General features: G+C 37.5%; 1 protein-coding gene across 10 annotated transcripts in view; it reads left to right on the top strand.

The window, feature by feature from the left end:
- The window catches only part of LOC124170897, a 122480-nt gene extending 109903 nt beyond the window's left edge, over positions 1-12577 (top strand). For 7 of the 10 annotated variants that reach the window (XM_046549940.1, XM_046549936.1, XM_046549938.1 and 4 more), the window contains 2 exons: positions 29-316; positions 994-1479. In XM_046549940.1, coding sequence (XP_046405896.1) covers positions 29-316; positions 994-1122 — 417 coding nt within the window. In that variant the 3' untranslated portion in view covers positions 1123-1479. Of the gene's footprint in view, positions 1-28; positions 317-993; positions 1480-10702 lie in introns of those variants that run through there. The other 3 variants (XM_046549937.1, XM_046549941.1, XM_046549939.1) reach the window with 3 other exon arrangements.
- Positions 12578-18440: the final 5863 nt, after the last annotated feature.

The following is an 18440-nucleotide window of genomic DNA, read 5'->3' as shown; positions in this document are numbered from 1 at the left end:
AATTACATGTACATATTTCTTTTCTCAGGGTATGCACCATCCACCCCACCATCACCCTCACCATCACTTGGGTGACGGCCGACCCCCTCAGTTCCCTAATGGCTCTGGAGCCAATGTCTCGCCTATGCATGGAGGAGTTTCGGCTGTTCTAGCCTCAGCCCTTGGAGGCCCGGGCAACGTGACTGATGTTGGTGTCCCCACCACACCACCTACGTCTGTTGCTGAGCTGGTCATGAAGGTTGATGGGGTCGGAGAGCAGTCTGAATGGGAGACTGGCTCAAGGGGCGGAATGCAGGAAGTCAATGATAAAAGACCAGTGAGTACTTGGATGAATTCTTTTCCCCGTAGAGGTTTTGTGCATGCCTACTCAATAATTTGTGTATGATAACATTACATTTGAATGTTGTTCTGGTGAAAGGCCCCTCCACCTTCTCCTGGACCATTGATGTATCCCTTGAGGCAATGGGCATGATTTCATCTGTAGATAACTGCATTGCACTAGTTCCCCCTCGACATATATTGGTTATGCATCTCATGAAACTTCAGGCGACATTGTGGAACTCTGTACCATGTCTGACATTTTGTATAAATTTGATGTTAGTGTGGCACATTGATTTTAGGATACTTAATTAAATAGTTCTTATTATTTTACTAAGGAAATTAGGAATGCACTCTTGCAACAAATATTTTCATGATAAGTCACTGTTGCCAATGGCTATATTTACAAGTTAGGTAGAACCTTGAAACTGAGTTAATTCAACCTATTTGATAGTTGTAGTTTTACTAGCTAATCTTGTGAAAAATAAAATATTCCCATGAAAGGTATTTAGCTGTGAGTATACAACAACCATATTGTGATACATAGTTTGGAATATTTTGTACATTATGTAAATTTCTCCATACATGCTTTAAGTATGGGGAGTGCTTATATTCTTCTTGGACCTTATCAGAGAAGTAGTGTTTGAACTTGGTTGATTTCCTTCATTTGATTAGGTGACCTTTGACACTGGTGTCCCTCTACAGGGGCACCACACTCCTGTCCCTCTCCAGGCACACCAGCGGTATCGCCTGATGATTGACAAGGATGGTGGACCTCAGGCTGAGAAGGGCCATCTTTGGTAGGAAATGATGACGTAAACTGAAAAAAGTACAGCTCATCTATTACATGAAGACTTATAGGGTGTCAGTCAAATGCCATGATATGGCTGTACATACATTTGAGTGCCAGAGCAGATAGTGGCTGTCGTTCGCTCGAAATAAATTCAATTAGGTAGAAAAAAAACTAATTTTTTTGTTATTGAAATATGATAGGGATAACCTTATCATGACTCATATTTACTGCTGTTGAAAATGAAAAATCATCGGCAAAAAGGTTTCCAACACATGTAATTTTTGTTTTTCGTCCTTCTGAAAGGACAATTACCTGTATTGATTTGGGAGTATTGTTATTATAAAATAAAAAAAGTTGCTTATTGAGTACTCCTTGCATCAGTTTTTCTTGCTGCTTTTATGTAAATCCAAGTCCTATAACTCCTGTGGTTTGACCTGGGACTGTCCCTCAATGCTTATGGAAATAGACTCCCTTAGGAATCCTCTTTTCTGGCCATTTTTATTGCTTAAGCTTAGAAGGTTGTATCTACGTATCATGTGGCCATTCTCATTTAATCAACTAATGCTATGTGAATTACCATCCCTGGTTATATTAAAGAAATGATTTTCAATACCTTTGTATTGTGTGTATTCAGTGACAAAGCAATCACAAAAAAGGAAAACTCCTCAGACAAAGATTACTTAGCATATTTGTATTTCATGTTAAATTTGGATGCGAATGCCCTTTTATTCCTGTAAAGATAATTCATGGTAGTCTCTATACATAAAACTAATGCAGCAGGGCCAAAATAACTCTTCTCATGTCATAATACCAATTGGTTGGGTTAACGCAAAAGTTAGTTTCATATAAGGCATTGTATATTAATTAGCGGTGGAGCCTGGCATCTGGGAAAAAAATTACTTTCCCTGATACCATATTGAAATTAATGCACTTCTCAAGATGATTTTTGTTCTTTTGAAAAAGATTATTGTAGTTGAATTATTTCATTGTTGAATTTATTCATTTGCTGAACTGTTGTAAAAAGATTATGGATGTACTTGTATCCAGTATTGATTGAAATCACTTTGATTTTGGGAATGGTTTTAATTAGGATTTAAATCATGTGGTTTAAAAAATATAAATCAGGCAATTTTTATGAGATTTCTTCAGAATTTAGAGTGAAAAACAAGGAGGACATGAAGCAGTATTTTTAGATGAATAGAACAGGAAGCAGTGTTTCTTCGGAGACAAATTTCTTCTTCAAATTACATTGCTGCATTTTCAGTGGCAAAACATATAACCTGAAAAATAATTTCTTTCCTAAATCTGCAATTGCTGCTGAAGGGACAACACATTGCACCTCTGGATCAATGTGAATTTCCTGCCACGTTTGATAATTATGCTCTTATCTTGAAAATTTCAGGATGTGTGGAGTGTTTATAAACTTTTCACTGCTTGAATGGAAAAAAATATTACAAACAAGTGTCTACCATTTTGTTGCAGTAAAAATATTAATTACGGGTCATTAAAATTATTAGGGTTTGTATTAAATAGAATACAAAACAATTATGTTCTATAGTGTTTAGTTCTGCCTGTGCAGAATAAGAGATGAAGTGAGAGTTTGAATTTAGGGTTTCAGAGAAATTCAAAGATGGAAAATTTTTATGAATATTGTTCAAATTTAAGCTGCTGCTAAACATTAGTATAAATGAATAGCAGTAAAAATGCAACACGAAGTACACCAAATGGTAGGGAGTGATCGTGTCATGTTAACTTCTGGACTTTAAAAAAGCTTGTTTGGAGTTTCTGTTCTTTCGCATTTATTGAGTATTTACAATGAATATAGTGGGTTTGGTCTAAGATGGAAGGAGGTGGGGGTTTGCTTCAGAGATTGTCTTTCTTTCAACTCGGGAAGACAACCAATCCTATGCCTTTGGTCCCTGTTAAAATATTTTGGATTTTTCTTTGTCTCAATTTGTCTCCGGATAGGCTTTCACCCCAGGAGTATGCATCATGTGCCCATCAGTGAAGCGCATGGTGAATGTGTGGCATTGATAATTACTTGGTTGAATGGCTGAGAGAGCCATTTCCACTTTTCCCAAATGAGTTTCTGCCATATTCCCAATTTTATGCTTGCGAATCTATAACACTAACATTATTTCTAAGCAAATAAAAGAGTGAAGCAGCTGCAACTCCTCATGATAAAATATAGTGTTTCCCATGGGGTCTACATCGAAGTATTGCAGCCACTGAAGTAAAAGTTACCATGTTTGTTGTTGAATGATTGGTGCTCTTTAGACCAATGTGATTTCCACTTTTACTTGTGTGAGTAAGAGCCCTTTCCTTTGCTCTGTGGGAAGAATAATTGTTGGTGATCTCCTGTCTCTAAATCACTGTGTTTTCACAGGTTTCTATGTATGTCTTATTTTACCTATAGATTTACTGCAGAACATCTAGTGCAAATGTACATAAGTTGAATAGGCAAGGCCTATCAATGGATGAGGCAATTTTTTTGGCGGAGTGCATGTGGCCAAATAGACCAATTCCACCTCTGAGTGCAGATGCTTTTTGTCCATGACTGATTATTTACTGAGTTAACTTACTTGCCTTTATATATCTAGAGATTGACTCTCCATCTTTGTCCAGGAGGATACATTTGGTGGGTTTAAACTAATCTGCATGTTCATACTAGATACTGTCTCTCATATCGTTGAAAGAGAGTATCACCTCATTTAGTACATATATACTCTTTCTTCAATAATGATTCACATAGCAAGATGAGAGAATATTTCTGGGTTAAAACATGGTGTTTCACTTTCAAAATTTCCCAGGGAAAGTACGTGAAGATGTCGGCTAGGCTTGATGATGGTAAATGAGGAAATTTATGTTACTACATTACACTTATCCTTATCAATTTTAAATTATGCTAGGATTAATGAAATGTTTCCAACCCATTTTATTACGTTTGAGTTTGGATGGTGTTCAAACTCAGAGCCAGGAGATGGAGATCATCTGCAGGATTATCAAGGAAGGGCATTGCTTTGCCTTGAATGGTTGTTATGTTTGCCCGAAAGGGTTAGGAATTTTATGGCACCCAATTGAGGTTAATACGAAATGGAGGTGTCATATCTTGCGATTCTGGAAGCCTAAATCTGCCACCTTAGCTGGCATGTAGTTTTGGTGTTGGCATTGAGTGATCATTACGGTCACCAGCCTGCCTGTGTGGTACGTCCACACTATCGTGACCTAGGAGGTGAAAAGAAAATTGGAGGGAATATTAGCTTAATAATAGTTGTAAAGCAGGAGTGAAGGCACAGGGGAAGAATTTCACACAGGTTCCACCATGATTACACCCTGTACCAACATCTGGTGCAAGCATGACAGTTCAAAGTCTGCTGCATTCATAGGGATTCATCTTTATCACGGAGATCTCTTCTAGTGACTGACAGAGCAACAAGTACATGTGTGAATAAGTTTAAGAAGCATGGCCTCTCAGAGGATGAGGCAATTGTTTGGGTGGAATGTGTGGGGCCAAATCCTTCCCCTGCACCCCTGTTGCTGCTTCACAGCTGCTCTAATGGTAATATTCCCCTCATTTGCTTTTAACCTCCTTGGTCACACGATAGTGTGGAGGTACTAGTATTTGTGTTGGAAGATCGTCCTTCTTGCGGTCAATAGTATTTTCCAGGGGTACAATCATAATACTTTGGCAATACTTCTATATTACAGTGTTCATTAATAATATCACTTCAATTTTGCATATCAGCAGGCTCTATTATGCGTTTGTAAGATATTAACTGCATTGGGGTCTGTGGGGTGGATACATGTTAGGTGTTGATTGGGATAAATGCAGTTTTCATGCCTTTCCAAAGCTTCTGTGAGGGGTTTTTGTTCACCTCTTCCATTTCAGCATCTATTGGTGTGTTTGGCATTATATTTTATTGTCTTTGGTGTTGGGAAAGGGAAACCAGATATAACCTTGCTTTGCCAGTGGGCTTGAAAAGTGGAGGTAATGCAGTCTATTCAAGTTGTCAAACTCTCTCCTCCATGTGCAGCCACAAGACACATCTCATTTACAATGTCTGTAACTTTAAAGTTTTCATCTGGCTGCTGCCTTCATTCAATCAATACCTTAGGAGTTAAGTTTTGTTTTCCTATCACAGGAAGGGATGGAAATCATGTCTCAGCAAACCTTTAGGAAGAGCTCCAATCAACATAAGCAACATAATCACTTATTTAACACATTTTAAGTGTAGGTGGAGTCATGAAAAGCAATTTACTTTCTTAACACTAGAACTACGGACGGGACTTTTTTGTCCCATCGCCCTTTGCAAATGTTTGCCATTCATGCACTAGTGGTTTGATCCCTTTGAAATTTACTGACATTCACTCATTTTTTATGCTCTTTCGAATGGTTATATCGAAAATATTGTACAATGTTTGGTTCGCGAGAAAAACGACGATTTACCTAGAACCGCGGGATGGGACTTTTTTGTCCCATTTGGGGAAAACATACAATTTCAGTTTTTTTGTACACTTATTTTGTATTTAGCATAATAACAGTTTATTACGAAGGGGATCGATGTACAGATACCGTTATTCTGCCAGTTAGAAGCGCAGAAGGGAATAATCTTTGCACTGCGCCGGCCGCCTACTCATGTAGCGCCGGCCGTGTCACCTCTGCCCGGCGCATCCGCAGGTCTGAGCTTGCAACCAACACACTTTTGCTGTCAAAATAAGTTTACTGTATTCCTAGTTATACTTAATAAAACGTTTTAAACATTACCTAAACACGTGTTTTGTTCACACAAACCACAAAAAAACCGTCAATTATACTTAAACATGACAGGATCAACGTATTTAGTCAATGGGACAAAAAAGTCCCATGCCGCGATTTTGGTGGGGTTGGAAAGTTCAGCGGTTCTAGTGTTAATCTAGATTCTTGTACTTGCTAGGAACTAGATAAGGAACCTTGTATTTTTTATTTTACAGCTTAAAATTTTTTATTTTTTATACATCTTTTAAACTGATTTCTTGAATAGTTTACTATCACTGATTTACCAATAAAGTTAGCATTTCTATTTAGGAGTTAGCGAAGTAAGAAGTCAACTTAGAATTTTTTTCTTATATTCTTGAAAATTTTATTGATGACTTTTTTGCGTTTTATTCATGAAGATCATTTTTCTTTTATTATAACCTTCGCTCAGTGGAAAGGCTTGGGCATTCCAAAGCTCCTCAGAGCTGGATGGATTGTAATTTATATGTAATGCTTTATGAAGTGTTTGGGGAATGATGGTGGTGCAGGATCTATAAAATGTTGAATGGGAAGTGAAGGAAGAGAAAAAAGACATTTTGTGATTGTGAAAGTCTGATGGAGAGAGTCCGGGGGCTACTAGTATTATGGATTTGGGAATGTGTGTAGTGGAAGACGTGAAAGTCAGTATGGGGTGCAATGCATGCCATAGTGAGGACAATTAATGGGACGTTGGCGTTGAATAACAAAGTACTGCTATGGTTGAATTTCAATGCATCGAATTGATCATGAGGTTCAAATGCTTTCTGATGCTTTGTCTTAACAAAAATCCTTGAACGGTGAGTCGGCCCAGGAAAAGAGGCTGTCCCTGCTGCACTATTACCTTTAGGCTGAGTATTGATGGAATGCAGTGAATACACATTTGGAAGTGCCTGGAGTGCATATTTGGAAATTTCAAAGTTCAAATGACTCTGTATGAGATAGTTTATTTTGAGGGAATAGTGGATGCAAACATTTCAGAAATACACTATTATTTAGTTATAATAATAATAATTCAGATACAGGTTTAAAGTCGCAATGCAAGTGATATGAGTATCATTCTCATAATTAGGTGATATTGAAATGTTTGCAAATTAATTTAAGTACATGTAAACATTATACATTCAGTATAGATGCATTCCTTGAGACCTGGCTCGTTAGTTGATAAACTTATACAATGCATCGAGGAGTGAGGTTATCTTGCAGAATGCAACACTGCATCACAATTGTGTATTAAGTCATCATTATGATGAACTGATCTAGCTGGACGTGTGATGCAGCCGGAGCCGAAAAAACCGCTGTCAGGGGGAAGGAAGGACAGGCGAAACACTGAACAGTTCCCGACTTTATAATGGATTAATTGGTACTTTGTTCATATTATGCCCAAAGTGAGAGTTCCTGTACATCATACCACGTCACATTGGTCAACTCGAAAGGTGCCAAATTTGTAATTTCGGGCACACTTGAATTTTTCAAATGCTCGCTTCTCTGAAAGTTCATAAATCGAATATTGGTAGGAAGACGACTAACGATATGTCCAATTTATGAGCGGTAATGAGTGGGTCACCATGATTCCACAGGAATGAAGCTTATTATATGATGTTGCGTACTTACTGAAGCACCTTGTACTGAAGAAATAACCATAATTGATGCACTTGGGCACAGTACACAAGGAGAACTAAAACATAGTGCAATGATTATAATGTAGCGGAGTTTATATCCACCTAAATGCTGTTGCTTATTTGTGGAACTTAATAAAGTTCATTTTGTAACCGCCGGGACCAGGTTTGTAATGTTGTAATAACAAAAATTTTGTATCAATGCTTCTTTTATTGTAAATTGGATGGGCCTTTGCGTCGAAACCAACGATTTACGTCGTAGTAACAACAACTTTGTTATAGAGCTGTTTGTATTAATGAGAGTCTACTATATATGTTGATTGGGTACAATAAATCCTTATTCACTTTTGGTCTATTTAAAACAGAAGAATAACATTCTTTTTGGTGAAGTTATCATTGACTTTCGATTTATAAGCAACTTTTCATTGATTCTGAATTTTTTTAAATGTTAGGCATGCTAGCATTCATGTAATTAAGTAATTTTGTGTCATTATTTTTTTAATTGTATCTCCGTAATTTGGAATTTGGTCCAATTCCGTTCAATGGTGTCAGGCTCAACTTTGTGGAAGTTGAAGTTCACAAATGAAAAAATGACTTCGTTTTCTTCCACTAATTTATTTTGACGGTATGACATGTTTAGACCTTGAGCGGTCATTTAAGAGTACAAAATTTTGTCAAAAGTCGGGTAAATTTATACCAGGAAGGGACTTGAGAAGGTTGGAGGGGGACCCGACTTTTGACAAAATTTTGTACTCATAAATGACCGCTCAAGGTCGAAACATGTCGTACCGTCAAAATAAATTAGTGGAAGAAAACGAAGTCGTTTTTTCATTTGTGGTCCAATTCCATTTGTGTGAGCCATTATTCCATGAAAAGGTGCTTCTAAAACGATGTAATGGTGAAGGCTTTTATAGGGCTCCAATGCTTACCCCTCCTCATTGGTTTCCCCTGGCATAGCTGTTAATTGGTTGATGAAAATTACACGAGCACTACTGTTTGTGTCCGGTTGGAGGTCAGAGACAAAACAGTGACCCGGTACACCTGTATTTAACTGTAAGATGCAGTGCTCATGAAACTGCTGTTAACCAATAAACAGCTTTGTGGGATAAAAAGCAAAAGATGTAGTCAGCTTCTTAAATAACGTGGGGGAAAGTAGTAGCCCTGTGGGTATGCCCATTGGGTTACTGCTGGAAGGGTCCTTGATTCAAATTGTGCATGATGCCTTTGGACACCTCAAAGAGAATCCTAATGATTCAAAATGGTCCAGTGAGAAGAACTGGGCGCTAAAGTGAATGTGTGAAATTTATTCTCCTGTGGCTTAATCCTGGGTGAGCTCTGCTCTCACTCATATGAGCCAACGTTTTAGTTGAAGCACTGGAGATGAATTAATGAGCGTTTGCCATGAAGTTCAGTAATCACTCCACCTTCCCAGTGCAGAATGGCATTTCATCATAGCTCTACCAATGAACAACATTGTGTAAGGATTCCTTTTGCACCAAAATATTTTTCATAGCTTATATCTACTGTTTGTTGCATGAGTTTAAGTATTGTTTGAGTATTATTAGTGCTTGTAAATATTTAGTTTTTTACATCTTGAATTCAATTTCATTTATCTCTAACTAAATTACTGTGGTGTAAATTGTATGCTGTTATCAAGTAGTTAAAGCATAAATTTATTTTGCATTATTTCTTTGTTTATTTCAGCATTGGTATACTGACTTAACTTAGACTATTGGAAAGTTTTCATTAAGGTGTATAAAGGTTAGACAAATTAAATGTTATAATTTGTAGAATGGTAGACATTCCGAGGGAAAAGAGATCATTTTCGCCATGTGCTTCAATTCTATTTTGTGTTTTCTATCAACTCCCATTTTTTTCTTCACATATTTTTATTGCTCAACTCTTTGGTTCTGTCTTCTGTTGTTGATTATTAGGCAGATTGGTGGATGTATGCCCCTTTTTTGTCAATTTGATTCTTATATTTGAGTTATTTTCTTGTAAATTTGCATTATTTTTATTGCATTTGCTTTTCCTTGCCAACTCATGTACGAGGCGTGTTTTTAAAGTAAGTACCGTTTTGACAATAAAAAAACAACAAGTAAATTTTTTTCAAAAATAATTTATTCACTTGAAAGGCCATACTTAACTCTACTTTTCTACATAATTCCCATTACTATTGAGGCATTTATCGTATCTTGGGACCAGCTTTTGTATGCCATCGTCAAAGAGGCTTGCCGCCTGATTAGACAACCACTGCTTCACGGTCGTTTTCACTTTGTCATCATCGGAATGGCGCTGACCCGCCAGATGCTTCTTCAAGTGCATAAACAAATGGTAGTCGCTCAGGGCTAGATCGGGACTGTATGGAGGGCGGTTTAATTGATCCCAGCCAAAAGAAGTGATAAGGTCTTGTGTTCGATTTGCTGTGTGTGGACGGGCATTATCGTGGAGCAAAACGACACCTGCACTCAGCTTGCCACGCCTTTGTTTTGAATAGCGGGGCACAGTTTTTGTAAAGTCACACAGTACGCTGCTGCATTGATTGTGTTGCCGCAAGTCAAAAACTCGACCAGCAACACACCCTTAATGGCGGGACAGCGCCATTCCGATGATGACGAAGTGAAACGACCGTGAAGCAGTGGTTGTCTAATCAGACGGCAAGCTTCTTTGACAATGGCATACAAAAGCTGGTCCCAAGATACGATAAATGCCTCAATAGTAATGGGAATTATGTAGAAAAGTAGAGTAAAGTATGGCCTTTCAAGTGAATAAATTATTTTTGAAAAAAATTTACTTGTTGTGTTTTTATATCAAAACGGTACTCACTTTAAAAACACGCTTCATACTTTTTATCTCATTGAGCTCATCTAATGCTAATTCTAGCCAAGCCTCTCATTTTTCTCTTCTTGGTGCACAGGTGTTTGTAATTAATGATATTTAAAAGCGGTATTATAAATTTCACAATTCGTTTGCATTACTGTTGTGATTGGCCATGTGATCTTTTGGAATGATTGTATAAAATGTGCTATTATAAGATCATAGCATTGTTTGCTGCTGGAGCAATTTTTGTGTGTGCCTCAGGCAAACAATGGAGCTCTGGCCTTCAGTATCTTGACCAGAGTGGAATCAATCCTTACTTATCAATTTAAGTTTCCAATTTAAATAGAAACTGCTCTAATAATTTTTTCTCTCTTGTTTCAGACATGGTCCAAGTGGACACAATAAGAGAAAACCAGATTATGATGTCATAAAAGTATCTGATGTTCCCAAAACATGTAAATGGAAAATTTTCTAATTTTTGGTTGTTAATGCAAGTGATTAAAGGCATATTGCTTAAATATGATGTGTAGTATGATATACATGATTTTTGCAAAGAGATAATTATGAATATAAATTATTAAAAGAAGTTATATAAAAGTCAGTCATGTCAATACTTGGTCCACAGGTTATTGCTAAAGGAGAAGAAGTCGTGTATTACCTGGCCTGAATTCGACCTGTCACGATGATAAAAATTGAGTTTTAACAAAATTTCACATTTATCAGCTTTAAAATAAAAAAATTCTTTGCTTGACTATAACATGGGTTTTTCACAGCTAAGGATCAACAAATGTCTGCTTGCTATGTTGTCTATTTTCACTTAAGTAGCAATTATTTCGTGGGACTCCTAAATTTAGATTTCATCACTTGTAGACTGTGATGAAGGAAGAAGAATATATCATATTCTATCAAAGCCAAATTTCAACCAAAGTTGTGGTGAGTGCCATTGAATTTGGTGAAGGTGATACAGTTATGTTGCAAGGTCAAGGTCATGTTATATTTCTTGAACTAAAGACACGACATCTTGGAAAGTTTTCAGTGGCCTTGCTGACATCATAAAATAACGTAATTCTTGATGTAGAGAATTAAAAGCTCCAAATATCTTGAGAATGACATTTGCTCAAGCACAATTAGAACGTGGTGCTATATAACTAATTATTGGGTTTATTAATGGCTGCCATGACATCTGCTGACTGCCAGTGTGGCACTTCTTTTGGATGACACAAGCTACGAGATATGTGAAGTATAACATCCTGCATGGATGTAACATACATTTTAATCAATGATCACTTCCTTTAAATGTTGATTTCATAACCTGCTCTGGTTGCCTACTGTGAGAGTATTTTTTACTCTCAGGATTTTGTGTTGTAAGGATCCTGAAAGTTAATATGGTGAGAGTATAAAGGTTTTCCTCGTAAAGTTGTGATGTATGTTTCACCACGTAGACACATTTTGATCGTGACAGATATGTAAACTGCCTGTCCTCAGGTTTGGAAAATCTCTTGATGACTGTTAAATTTAACCAAATTTGACAGATAACGCCAACTTTCTCAGAAATAGCATGCTGATGACTTGTTTACCTAAGGTGCTGGTTGAAGTGCTATTAGCATGCAGTTATGTAATTTTGAATTTTTTAACCCTGATGGATACTTGTGGGAAGGAAGTTGTATGTTAGCACAGTTCATATCTCAGATTTTTGATATGGATGCCATAGTGGCAGGGGTCATCATGTTATATAACAATGGTCTTTAAAGGCGTGCCATTGTAAATATTTTCCAGGAAAAGCTTTTTGGAAATGGACTAATTTTGGGAAATAGTAGTTTTCCCCTCAATACAGTCATAGTTTTTAGCTATTCATGTCCATGGGTTTTTAATGGGCCATTTAGATTCAAGTCATCATCAAAGAGAAGAAATGGCACAGTGAACTAAAATCTTGACTGCTTCTGTGAGACAACTCAATTGGTGGAGTTAATTCAGGCATTTATATATCTAGATGTGTGCCACATTAATTATTATTTACATTATGAAGTATTGAACATGGTTCAATTAAATGCAACTTTGTGTTAGTAGGTTGCTATAATGCTGAGCCACAGTCTATTTTAGTTCAGTTGTGGTTGGAGTAACTGGGAGAATGCTTAAATGCACTTAATCTAAGAAAAATACCCTCTCTCCTTTTTGGTCCATAGGAATCTTCCAATAAGGGAAACTGTACATTGCTTGTAAATGAAGGATGACAAAATATATCTTTTTTGCACTGTATAGATTGCATTATTGTGAAATAACTGCTCTCTTAGGTTTATCTGTTTAGATCCATCTTCTTCATAATCTGACAATTGTAGATTATGAAGGTTTTTTTTTTGCTATTTTTGTGCTGGAATAGCCACATTCTTTTTCCTCTTTATGTTCAACGATTCGATAAGAGTCGATCTTGTCCATGTTCATATTCAAGTCGATTCTAGTAATTAATTAGTGGAGTATACTTTGTTTTCCTCATCATATTGGGAGTTAGTTTACTTTTGCAATACCTGCATGCTTAGATTTTTCAATGGAGTCAACGAGTAATTAGGCTATAGCATTTCCGAGTGCATGTGGTTCACTCATCTTCAGGATAAGCAAGTGCATGTGAGCCACAAATGTGTGGTAACTGAGTATTTGTTCAGGTAAGCCAAAACTGGTCTGTGTACTATCTCATTTTTTTCTGTTGATCCAAGGAGTGCTTTTCACCCTCAGAAGTGGGAGCTGAGGTAAGCTGGAAAAATTTATGTGCAGCAATTCACACCATTTAAGATATAGACATCCTGCTTCCTTTACCAGCAAATATTCACTTGCTGCGATTATCTGCAAATATTTACTCAATTATAATCAAATTGGCTGTTCATTTGCATTTCTGATTTTCCAATCATCCTGATGTTGTGGACATATATTGCAAAGGATTGATCACATTTCAGTGGTGAACTAGCATGTAAGATGTCATTAAAAGGCAGAAAGCTGGTTTAATGTCAACACTTGGATAACTCATATGACCAGTGCGGACGAAGATGAGTACACAACTAATTAACTTGGGAGAGCGCAAACTTAAGTCAAGAATGCTTTGATAGAAAATGAGATCAAAATGACTCCTAGTCATTAAATTTAATTCCTGTTACCATACACTGGAAACAACAGTGTAACTGGAAATAAGCTTTAGGAGGGGGATTATGAGATTGCATTTCACATCACACCTGGTAATGCATAATAACCTGGCAAAGAGAGGTCTGGGTGTAATAACAACAGAAATCTGTTCGAATTCATTAATTATGCATATAAACTACTGATTAGAATAAATTAGAGAGGCCAAATTAAAACTTAAACATTTGATTACTGTCGATGAGGGTCACTCGGGATTTCCACCTGGTCAGGTTCTCCATCAATGGACAATGTAACTTTGACTAGACGTCGAATTGAGTGAGAGAGGATGAGAGGGGCGAAGCCTGCAGGTCAGGTGGCTTAACTTTGCACCAGGGATGGTGAAGCCAACCCTTGCCTTTCAACTGCTTTACCTGAAACAGGTAAATAAAAGAAATAATTTTGGCAGTATATCTAGTGTACCTTATGGCAGTGTTGGCTCCTGAACTCAAAAGGGGCAAATATTTGAATTTATTCTTCATGGTACAGCATTCACTGTCAGCTTGCCCCTCCCCTCCCCCCTCATCCATACATGTACATAGTTTTATTAAATAACAGCTATGCAATAAATAGTCGTTGTGGTAGATACAGTTTTTTTAATAGATTATATTGCATTTTGACAGTGAAATCAAAACTAAAAGATACAGTATCCTGTAGCCAATGTTTCATGAAGATTATACAGTGACCACAATTTCCTTCCTAAAATCTTTTACTAAATTTTTACTTGTATCAAGGAAAAGTTGGACCTCCGAATCATATTCATGGCCTTTCACCCATTATGAAATCCCAAAAAATACTTATGAAGATTAAGGGAGGATTAAGTTTATCTCTTTGAATGAGGTTCATTTTTCTTCAGCAGTCCATCTAGTGAATGGAGATTCCAATAACTCTAAAATGATAACTCATTAGGTGACTGGTATTATGGTCGCAAATGTAACAAAATTTACTTTTGACAGACGTAAGGATGCAATCAGGCTATGCTTGCGGGAGTGCAATATCATTGAAATTGCATGTAAGTTCATGATGCAAGAGAAGTACTATCAAAAACACACTACCTAGCAGAGTTTTAGGAGTAACCATGGCATCTGGCAACTCATCTTAGGACACTAATTTATCCACCTTTCACCTCTTGTTTCACTCACAATTTTGGCTAGTCAATGACCAGTTTGTAGACTACCAATCGAATAATGTTATTTTCAGAAGTGCTCAAGTTTTTGTGTGGTGGAGTCTTGGTTGGTGAAAGGCCCTTCACCTACCGAGGTAACTCGAAAGATGTCATTTGATGGACGTGTCATTATCTCATGGGAGCATTGCCCTACTAGTTCCTGCATTGCTATGTGAACATTGTGCATCGAAAACTTAACATATATTCTTGAACATTCCAAATTGTGTGCTATTTGGCTTCATCATATATTTGCTCAAAATATATGTAGGTGAAGTGGTACTATTTCAGCTGACAAGCTACCATGTACTTTTAGAGTCACAAGCATAAATTTTGGCTATTCAATGTCATGGATGCTATCAATCAGCTAATGTTATTATGAGAATAGCTTAAGTTTTTTAGATTTGATTTATGAAGACCAAAGGCTTATCATTTATATTTTGTATAGGAAAATTTAATTTTACATTTCCGTTTCTTTTGCATTGCTAAAACGGTTAACTATCCATGCAATGTTCATTTTAACATTATATTTGCTCTCTTGCCAATTTGAAGAATACTTTTCTGTGAATTAGTGAGTGGAATTCAGGGAAGCTTGCGAGTAATGGTAAACTCATGATTTGGTGAATATCTGATTTGGTTGCACCAGAAAAAGTTTTATGTGGATAATACATGTAATTCTCTAAAATACATTTTTAATATTCAGAGTCAAATTGCAAATATTGAATATTGTATGAAGTTCTCTCATGTTCCTCCAAAAATTAAGAATGAAATTTTGGCCGGGTATTTTCATCTCAAGTCGTGCCAACCCCCATGGAATGTGTGGAGTCATTATCAAGGGTATTTCTAAACGTACATAGGTGCTTTAGACATATGTGGTCTGGCTTCACCTTCGTCTGGATACGTTTTAGGGCTTGAAATGTCATTGATGATTGGCTAGATCCAGGCCTGTAACCAAAAATTAAAATTTGGTTGTTGTCTGTACTGGTATTTTGTAGTGAATTTGTAAGCATCGGAAAACCAAACATTTCGTTAAGTCAGCTATATATTTCATTTGTATAAAACTGGTAGCAAAATTCATCGTACATTAGTGAGACATTATGCAATGTACTGTATTGAAAAATGGATTGTCAAGGTTAGCTCTTCCAATGCTTAGTGGTATTCTCAGCAGATGTAGCCGCCACAAAGGAAAATAATTCGTGAGGGGAGGGCTGATGTCCCTAAAGCATCCGGTTACGTGCATGGCTAGGCCATAGCAGGAGAAATGTTAGGATGGGCAGCGTTTAGCAGGAACTGTTGTTGCAAGAAAGGAAATGCTGTTATTCATGCTCTCTGGACACCAGTGGAATTCGTATACAAAAATTTTTCTTTTATTGCATAACAAAGCTGATGCACTATACATTTTGATAAATACTCAATGCACTTCTTGAAGAGGCAGTCTGAAGAACTGTTTCCAATTATCGTAGTGTCCACCTGAGGCACAGCGAGGAGGGAGGTTTGGGGGATTAAACCCCCCCCCAGAGCTCAGAAATTTTTTAAAGTTAAATCCATTTTACTTAATTGCATTAATATTACTTAGAGAATTTCGTAAGGATTTATAAAATATCCCTCAGAAAGCCCTAAAACTCACTATTTATCACTATCTGGGGAGGGCCCCCGCACCTCCCGCTTACCCTGGTGGGTATGCCATATGCCCAGACACCGCAGTATTAGTTGCGCCTAAAACCCCTCCTAGCCTTATTTCCTAGCTGCGCCCCTGGCGTCCACTATTCCCATGGTAAATGAACGTGTGAATAGCGCTACGTTGCGAGGGCGGAGGCAGTTCAAGCTACAGAACGATCTCGCAAGTTGTGGCACATTTGCCATGCTCTCTCCCTCCAGCTGCCGCTAATAGGTTTTTTCCTGAACTACCGTAGACCATATATACCTAAATGACAATTGAAAATTGAAAAGGATGTTGATTTACACGAGACGACAATACAGTGTCACGTCACCGAAGTTCCATCCTACGAGAAGTAGAAAAATAAGGGACTGTTCAATCTTACCGCAACAACATTAACAAAAATTGCGAAAAAAATTGAATTCAATATTTAACTTAAATTAAATCAAGCTTTCTGTTGATGCAAGTTTTGTCTTCGTACAATAGGGTAGTTTCCTATTATTTTTTTATTGCCTAAATGGAAAGATTATTACTCCTGGAGTACGTATTTCACGCTTTTAGATTTTTAAATGACGATATCTATTTTTAGCGATTAAATGAAAAGTGAAAATTATCAAACGCGCGAAAACGCGACGCGTAAGCAGGAATGATGGGAAATCTCTCCGTGTGACGCATTTCCGGTTCCCGCTGCCGCCCTGTGAGGTGACCTTGAGGCGAGGCTTGCTGATACGACGCAGGCTGCTAGCGGGTAGCTGAGTACCCTGCTGGCTGGTAGCGCTTGGCTTAAATAAGGATAATTAATACCTTATCAAACGAAGAAAACTTTCCGACCTTAGCCAGTTTTAATAAGTGATTATTAAGACATGTTTCCCTGAGCTCTGCACCTCATGCATGCATTGGTAATCTCAGACGATGTATAAATCCTATCTTCTCGTACAGAAACTAGGTCCCTGTGACGTCACGCGGAGTGGCATCGCATGGGCGCCAATCTGGCCTACTTCAAATGAGGATAAAATAGACCCTTGCCATTCGTCTAAACCGGTATTTCTAAAACCAAATAATTTGTATATTATGAATACACTAATGGTGGGTAACCAATCGCAATCAATGCCTTTCGTTATCTTTGATGAAGGAAACTACCCTATTATTCTTTTTCTGGCATACAAACTATCTAACTCGAGGCACTTTAATTTTGAAACGGACTGATGTTCTAGCCATTTAAAGCCACATATAATGGCTTAGGTAATCCGAATTTCAGTTCGAGTTAACGCTAAACTACCTGGCAACATTTTTAAAGCCTTCTGACGGATAATATCGGTCTGCAATGACCAGGCAAGCGATAAATTACTTACGGGCGCATCTATAAAGTCTTGGATTCCCTAACGTGACGTCACACGTCCCATCTACTCTAGGCTGCTCCTGGCAACGGCCGAGAGGAGAAGCGATCTACTTATAAATACGGTGTAATTGAATGATTGCGCACCATGTAACTATGCCCACGATAACATCGGAGGTGGTTTGGCCAGGTCAGCTGGTTGGCGATCGCCGAGGGCCCCGAGCTTCGGAGGCGCAAAAACTTTATTTGTTGAAGAAATATTTTGTAAATTCATGATTTTTCATAATTTATTTTCTTTTATGTAGGAAAATAATTGTGTTTTTATATTTCCGGACCCTCCCCCTGGCTACGCCACTTGATCTGGAGAATTCCCCCGAGGGGGGGTTTGGGGATATTGGAAAGGTGGGATTTTCAAGACTCAAAAACGGCGGTTTTGGCTAATTCTTTGGTAAAGAAAGACACTTCTCTTAACGTGTGGTAGGTCGTTCTGTTAGTTAATTTTTATGGTGGTCAACTACTTCTACATACTACCCCTCAAGCCCCGTTGTTCCAAACCTAGATCCGCCTCTGGTATCAGGCGTATCAACGAATTCAGTAAATACATAGTATAATCATACCTAACACATAATTAAATTTTATAAGCTGCGAAGTTCTCAATTTTCAGAGTATTTTTGAAGTGAAAACTTCTTATGTCACGTTGAGCACTTTTGTAGATGGGTAAAAGACATTGGACTCGCGTCACCGTTACCGTCAACGCTACCACATATATGTATAATTATGTATATTCTGTATATACACAGTA

This window comes from Ischnura elegans, chromosome X (assembly GCF_921293095.1).
Source record: "Ischnura elegans chromosome X, ioIscEleg1.1, whole genome shotgun sequence".
NCBI classification, from domain to species: domain Eukaryota; kingdom Metazoa; phylum Arthropoda; class Insecta; order Odonata; family Coenagrionidae; genus Ischnura; species Ischnura elegans.
This window is presented reverse-complemented; position numbering and strand designations above follow the sequence as displayed.